General features: G+C 67.1%; 2 protein-coding genes across 2 annotated transcripts; both read left to right on the top strand.

The window, feature by feature from the left end:
* Positions 1-504: 504 nt before the first annotated feature.
* Positions 505-3,960, top strand: MNEG_12127 (Coiled-coil domain-containing protein; the record flags this gene model as incomplete). The annotated part of the gene is made up of 10 exons (XM_014039402.1): positions 505-559; positions 849-961; positions 1,255-1,275; positions 1,460-1,546; positions 1,837-1,968; positions 2,273-2,407; positions 2,771-2,923; positions 3,168-3,263; positions 3,455-3,529; positions 3,772-3,960. 10 exons carry the CDS (start codon positions 505-507, stop codon positions 3,958-3,960), a joined length of 1,056 nt encoding a protein of 351 aa, XP_013894856.1.
* A 1,105-nt stretch (positions 3,961-5,065) lies between these two features.
* On the top strand, positions 5,066-6,927 carry MNEG_12126 (hypothetical protein; the record flags this gene model as incomplete). The annotated part of the gene is made up of 6 exons (XM_014039401.1): positions 5,066-5,212; positions 5,354-5,536; positions 5,696-5,770; positions 6,066-6,137; positions 6,401-6,457; positions 6,850-6,927. The coding sequence occupies 6 exons, from the start codon at positions 5,066-5,068 to the stop codon at positions 6,925-6,927; spliced, it is 612 nt and encodes a 203-aa protein (XP_013894855.1).
* Between the last annotated feature and the right edge of the window lie 339 nt (positions 6,928-7,266).

Raw genomic sequence — 7,266 nt, 5'->3', positions numbered from 1 at the left:
GTGAAGGAGCGCGACGGCCTGCGGACGGAGCTGCACTCCCTGGGGGCGGCGTTCAGGGCGCGGCACGACGCGATGGAGGAGGCGGCGGCAGCGATCGGGGTGGGCGCGGCGGGGCGCGCATTGGGGGGGAACAGGGTTGTGCAGCTCGTCCCGCGTGCGTTGGATTGCAACCAAAAGGGGAGAGCTTTGTTTTGGCAGAAATCATGCTTGTTTTTCGAAGCACAAGCTGGGAGCGACCCGCGTGGGGCTGCTTGTGGCGGCTGTCGGTTGCCGCCCGCAAGTGTGGGAGGAGACGACGCAAGGCGAGGCCCGTGGAATAACGAAGGGCCCCGGCGTGGCTGCGCCCCCGTGGCACCTGCTGCTTCGCTTTCGATCCCCACGAGGCCGTTGCAGGCTCCCGCCAAGAACCCCCATGCACGCACCCACCCACACACCCGCACACGTCAACCCTTGGGCACCCACCCCCAGAGCCTGGGTACTGAGGTGGGCCGCACAGGGAAGGACATGGAGGCGGCGCGGCAGCGCTACGAGGCCGCCATCACAGCAAGGAATTGCACCGGTGCGGACGGATGCGCCCTCGGGCCCATTGCGCCCGGCGCCCCTCTTGCCCCTCGCGCCTCGCGCCCCTCGCCTGCGCCCCTCGCGCCGGGGGGGCCCGCTCGCGCCCCGTGCCTGGTTTTGCCATTCATTTTGGGCCAAGTGCCCCGTCTCGCAATCAACCTGAATCCCAACCTCAACCCCCAGTAAATGGCCCCTCTCAGTTCGCACAAATACCCCAGCCCGTCCCTGCTTGGAAAGCCAGGCCACGGACTCTCTGGCCCCCAATCACAAACCCCCTCCCCCCCCAGGCCTGATGTTGATAGACCGCAGTGACGAGCTGTCGGTGCTGTTTGAGCGCTGCCACGCGCTGGAGGCGCGCCTCAAGGCCGGGGCCGTCGCCATGGGACAGCGCGAGTGCGAGGTGGGGCCCTGAGGTCAAGGTGTGCGTTTTTTTTGGGGGGGGGGGTCTGAGGACGAGCGGAGCAACCTTTGGGCGCCTGCTTCGGTGCTTTCACACACATGGCGCCCGAGCCTCGGCGGAGGCATCACGCCGCCGTCCTCTCGCCAACAAGGTTTGAATTGGGCAGCAAACTGGGATGCATACAGGGCGGTCTGCAAACGCCCTTTCACATCACCCTCAGAACGCCCGACTGGTCAATGCTTCAAAGCCCACACTCCCTCCGTCAACGACACCCGCCCCGCGCCTCGGTCCAGGTCCAAGCTTTGAAGCTGCAGGTGCGTACGCCAGCCGGCTGCTGACCAGTATCGCGGCCGCGGTGCCCACCCCCTCGCGCGCTGTCACATCTTACATCCCTGTGGGCCCGTCGAAGGCGGCTTCGCATGCACCCGTACGTCGCACTGCCATCTCCCTCCCGGTAAGCCCCGCTGAGGGCGGCTCTTGCCGCTGCTGGCTCGCCAGGTGTCTGAGCTGGAGCGGTCTGTCGCGGCCACGCGCAAGTGCCTGCCGGATGTCGACGGCGTTGACGAGGAGGTGGCTGCGCTCAAGGTGGGCGTGGATCTTATGTGGGGGCAGAGCGGGGGTGTGGGCAGGGGTGGGGGGTTGGTAGTGGTGGATTCGGGGCTGTAGTGGGGGAGGTGGCTTGATTGCTGCATGGCAGCGGAAGCGGCGAAAATGGAGACAGGGTTTGCGTGGGCGGTTCCTGGGCGCAAGCAGATGGTACATTCGGAAGTCTTGCCTGGAATTCTGCGAGACGAGCCAGCTGCTTTGTCCCGCGCCTGGCGCGAGCCCTGACCTGCACGGCTGCCCCACCGACCGAAAACCTCCGCGGCTCCCAGGCGGGGCTGCTGCTGTCCCAGCGCGACGCAGAGGCGCTGTCGCTGCGGCTGGAGGACCCCGGGAACGCGGCGCGCTGCCGCATGCTGGGGGGACGCGTGCCGGACAGGGAGGAGCTGGTGGCACGGCTGCAGGTGGGGAGCTGGGTGTGTGATTTGTGTGTGTGTGTGTGTTTGGGTAAGTGTGTGCGCGCGTGTGTGTGTGTGTGTGTGTGTGTGTGTGTGTGTGAGCAAGAGCGAGAGCGAGAGAGGGGACGAGTGAGGGGGGATCAACGCCGTGACACACAGGAGACAAGGCGAGCACGTAATGGGCCGCAACTCACGGATGGCGCTTGACGATGCCCAAGGTATTGTTCTGTTGGCCAACAGTGGGGCAGAGGGCGTGGAGAAGATTACTTCAGATTGGCTTCATGACAAGCACCACGGACCACCAATCCAGTGCCCTCTGGACTCGGAGTCTCCCCTGCCCCACCCCACCGGCGGCTTGGCCCTCATTCACCCCGGCCAGACCCTGGAGGAGCGGCTGGGCATGAAGAAGGAGGAGCTGGTGGAGAAGACCGTCGTGCTGGACGAGGTGAGGCGACGCGGAGATTAGATCAGATCAGATCAGATCAGTTCGCAGAACTGACAAGCATATTGCATGTTATCTATGATGCAGAACATTGTTAGCAGATAAGCTTGGCCACTGCTGCGACAGGGCAGCCTGCGCTGTCACAGACATAGAGCTGTGGCAGCGGCTTGCTTGTCACATGGCAAAGCGGGCGGCCCCGCGGCGGCACAGCGGACCGCCTGCTCCCCGACACCACCTATGGGCCTGGGCAGCACCCCACCTCTGGGTTGCGGGCGTTCTGGTGGCTTCCAGGTTGGCTAGCAAAATCGGCGTCACATGCAAGAGGCAAGCCCATGCCCCCCCCGCAATGAACCTCACCCCGCCAAGGTGTCTGCGCTCACGGAGGAGCTGCGCTGCCGCGCGGCCGACACGCGCGGCGCGCGCTGCGAGGCGTCCCACGCCGCCAACGCATACCAGTCGCGGCTGCGGACGGTGACGGGGCGCATCATGGCCGCCATCAGCGAGCTGTCGCTCTACCAGGTGGGCTGGCATTGGGCTGCACGCACCTGCTGGACCAGACTCCAACCAGCCTGGCCCCCCCTAACACACACACATACCCCCCCCCCAAACACACACACAATCTTTGCAGTCAACGTACCCCCCGTTGCACTCCAACCTCCCCCTCTCCCCCCCCGAATGCCCTCTTGCACCCTGCTCACGCCGCCGCCCGCTTTCCCAGACCGCAAACATTCTCACCCTTGACTTGACCCCCACCCCCCACCAGGCGACCGCCCTGAAGCTGCACAGCGAGCGGGCCGCCCTGCAGCAGCTGGTGGAGGCGGCGCGGCAGCGGCTGGCGGAGGGCCTCGCCCCCACAGAGGTGCGGGGGGGGGGGGAGGAGGGGCTGCCAGGGCTGCGCCATGGCTTGGTGCTTTACAACAATGTGGGGACTGTGATTGTGGGTGCGCACACACCAGCCCGCATTGGCGTGTGCGTGCAATGCGGACAGCCTCGTATCGCACGGCAACGCACGCGCCCACGTCCGCGCCCGCGTCCGCGCCCCCGCCGCAGGACTCGGAGGGCGAGTGGCAGCGGCTGCAGCGGGAGGCCGCGACGGTGGCGGAGCTGCAGCAGCGGCGCGCGGAGGTGCGCCTTTATTCGCGGTGGAGGGCGGCCTGGGCGACGGCGGCTCGCCCTGGCGCACCTGCTGAATGGGCCCCCCCTCCAGCCTGACTCATCCTGTGGATTGCCGAGCCCAAAAAGTCTGCTTGGGGCGCCCTCGCACCGCCCGCCCCAAGCACGCTGCCACCACCTTCTCTGACAGGATGGACAGGCAGCAATACATCGCCCTCCTTCCCCCCCCCCCCAAAAAAAAACAATGCCCGCAGGAGGAGTCGTACCTGGACGCCAAGTGTCAGGTGCTTGAGACCTCTGCGGAGCCGCGGCCCAACGCGTACGTGCCGGACGACCTGGGGATACCCAAGCCCTACGGGGCGTTTGCGCCGTTCAAGCCGAGCGCGCCCGGCGCCACAATGCGCCACACGCGCGCGCCGGTCCCGCGGGAAATCGTCATATGACTGCGCGGCGGGGGGCGTTGGCGTATATTGTGCAATCGTGTGACGCGCGGCTGCGCGGGCTCGCGTAGATGTGTGGGTCCTGCGGGCTCGTGCTGCGCGGTTTTTTTGGCGGCGCCCGCTTGTGCCTAGTGGCCCTTGGAAATGTTGCAGCAGTGAGCGCGTTGCTGGCTAGGTTGAAACGTCAAAGCACTCCCATGCCTGTGCATACAACTGACGATGGGGCCGGAGCCACCGGCCGTGCACCGCGCGCTGCATGACAAGCGGACACCCTGCCCCAGCCAGACCGTGACAGGACGTGTCCGCCCCTCCCTCTGCCGTGCAATGCCCCTCAACCGCTGCGCCGTGCAGCACTCCTGGCATAGATCGCGCTCTTTGTGGTCAATTGTGTTCTTAGAGTTTGCCCCGATGGTTTAGAGGCTCGGAGCAGCTCGGAGCAACGGGCAGGATTGCAATGATGGTCGAGTTGATCGGGGCCCCGCAGCCGGGGGTGCCCGGCAGCAGCAGGCTTAGCCTTCTGCTCAACGCGGAGATATCGGCCGTGATCACGGCCATGCGCGCGAACGCCAAGTGGGCGGTGGTGCCGAACAAGTACAATGTGAGCTCTCATGGCGCGCGTGGAGGCGTCATGATAACTGATTTAAGCTCAAATATTGCATAGGAGAGTGGAGGGGCTGATCACAGGCAACCCGCGGCCTTTGGCTCGCAGGAGGAGGATCACATGGAGCCCGAGCCACACTATGAGGACTTCCGCACTCTCAGGCGCAAAATCTTCGAGTGGCAGGGTGACGGGGCTGCTGCGGGGCTTCGGGCGGTGCGGGGCGCGTCGACGCCGCAGCTGCAGCTGTACAGCACCAGCAGTGCAACTGCGCAGGGCGAGTTCAGGTCGCCATGCCGGGCTGGCGCCGCCCCTATGGCTGGTGCATGTCTTATACCATCGGTGACACTCAATTAGTTCAATACTCAGCAGCAGCGACTCGGGCTTGAATGAGCCGCACCAGCCCCGCACTCTCCTGCCGTGCTGTCTTTTGCCCCCTGACTCTGCTTGACTCACCTTGTGCGCTGCCACCCACATCATCCACGGCGGCCGCTGCGCCCCTTAGACTGGATGTCGGTGCACCCGCTGGAGTACCTGTCCCCGTTTTTGAAGCTTGTGCGGGAGCCGGACGTCAGCGGGCCCATAACAGGCGTCGCGCTGACGGCGCTGTGGCGGCTGCTGTCCAGCGGCGCTGTGGCGGAGACCACGGTCGGCGCGGTGAGGGGCGCACACGCGCGCCGGCGGGCGGTTTTGACGGGCGCGGCGCGATGCTTTGCAGCGCTGGATAGTTGAAACTCCGTGCGCGCGCGGGGCGGTGGAACGGGCTGCGGGGTTGTATCGTCGCGGGGAGCCAACCAGGCAGCGGCGCGGGGGCGGGTGCCTCGCTGCAGCGACAGCGGCGGGGGCACGGCGGGCGGCGGCCGTGGACAGGGCGTGACAGCGGCAGGGCCCGCTTTGAGGCTGGAGCGGGAGGGCCGGCCAGCAGCGGCTGGCGTTGAGCGGCGTGAGGCCGGGGCTGTGCTCGGCGGCGCAGCCGCGGCGGTCGTTCGACCGAGTTGTTGGCGTGCAGCAGGCGCAGGGCAGCGGCCGCAGGCCGAGGCACGCGCACGCAGGCCGCGCCTTACGCAAGCTAGGGCGGTGGCATCCCGACGGCCCGCAAACGCGCATGCTCCTTCCCTCCCCCCCTCGCGCGCGGCTCAGTCTGAGGCCGTCAACGCGATTGTGGAGGACACCACGCAGTGCAAGTTTGAGGCCACCAGCCCCTCCAGTGACGAGGTGGTCCTCTTCAACATACTGCAGGCACGCATGGCTGCCCCCGCCCCTCACCCGGCGGGACAAGGGGCCAGGGACCAGGGGCCTTTTCGTCTGGCACAGGCACCTTACATATGGAGGAGGAGGGCGGCGGCCGTGGGGCGGCGGTCAGCCTTGCAGCCGGCTGGACGGGAGCGCGGTCGCGGCCCGCGGCGCTGGGGGCTGTTCACGCCGTCGATTCGGTGCGGGTACCCTGTGTGGCGGACGGCAGCTGGGAACGCCGCCCCCCCTCCCTCCGGCCGTGCCGCCCGCCGCGCAGGTCCTGCAGGCGGTGGTGAAGTGCCCGGCGGGTGTGGGGCTGTCGGACGACTCGGTCTGCAAGGCATACCAGGTGGGGGCGCGCGCGCGTGAGTATGTGTGTGTGTGTGTGTGTGTGTGTGTGGAGGGGGTGCCCAGCTGGGAAAAAGGGGTGAGGCAGAAGAGCTGCTTTCGACACTCGCGGCCCCGGCGCCCCTATGACTGTGCGATGCGCCCGAGCCGCCGTGGCGTTGGAGTCGCTTCTCTTGGCCCGGCAGCAGCGTGCGTCACGCCAAGGCTTCTGCGATGTCGCCCGCCCCGCCGCCGCTCCCTCAAAACCGCCTTGATTTCTGCCAGGCGGCCTTCATGCTGGGCAACCTGGATGCTGACACGCGCGGCAGCAAGGGGCGGGAGGTGCGGGGCAGCGAGAGGAGGGGGAAAGGGGGGGCCGAGGGCGGGGCAGCAACCGGAGTGGAACGGGGGCGGCTGCTGCGTGGAGTAGTGGCTCGGGCGGCAGCGCTTTGGAGCGGTGTTGGTGGTTGAGGTGTCTGCTGCTGCGGCAGAGGCATCTGGCAATCGACGTCGAGGGGGCTGTCCAGCACAGGCAGCTGCGGTTGTGAGCAGCTGGGGGGCCCGACAGCCGGGACGGGCCAGCGGCGGCGCAAGGCGGGGGCAGTACGCGCGGGATAGCAGGGCTCGCGGCTGGCGGGTGTGGCGCCTGGGGGCCACGCCGGGCGCGTGCCTTTTGCGTCGCGCGGCCGCCGCCGACGCCCTTGTTTGGGCGGACCCCTGTTTGACCTCCGCAGGTGTCAGAGCTGCTGACCCACTACAGCCGTCAGATCATGGGCGAGATCACCACGGTGATCTTCTCGAGGTGCGCATGATCTCAAGATCACCCCTCGGCCCCGCTCGGCACGCGTGCCCAGATGGCACCACGCAACCTCGTTCCTAGATAGCAAGCGGCGGAGGGTGCACGGCTGTTGGGGGTCATGTCTTGAGCTGCGAGTCATGAGACGGGTGCCTGTTTCATGTATTTTGGTGGTCGACGGACGGAATGGAAACCGAGGGGCTCTGCCTCAATCATGGATTTTACAGAGCACTATCAGCCAGTCATTCACCCGCCGCAACCTTGACGCTCGGCCCCCCAAGGCTGGGGGACATCGACCCGACGGATGCGGGCGGCTCCATGGGCGCGGACACCGCAGAGGCGGCCGCCGCTGCCG

Source organism: Monoraphidium neglectum, assembly GCF_000611645.1.
Source record: "Monoraphidium neglectum strain SAG 48.87 unplaced genomic scaffold scaffold03079, whole genome shotgun sequence".
In the NCBI taxonomy this organism is placed as follows: Eukaryota; Viridiplantae; Chlorophyta; class Chlorophyceae; order Sphaeropleales; family Selenastraceae; genus Monoraphidium; species Monoraphidium neglectum.
Note: the sequence above shows the minus strand (reverse complement) of the source record. Positions and strands in the feature narration are given on the sequence as shown.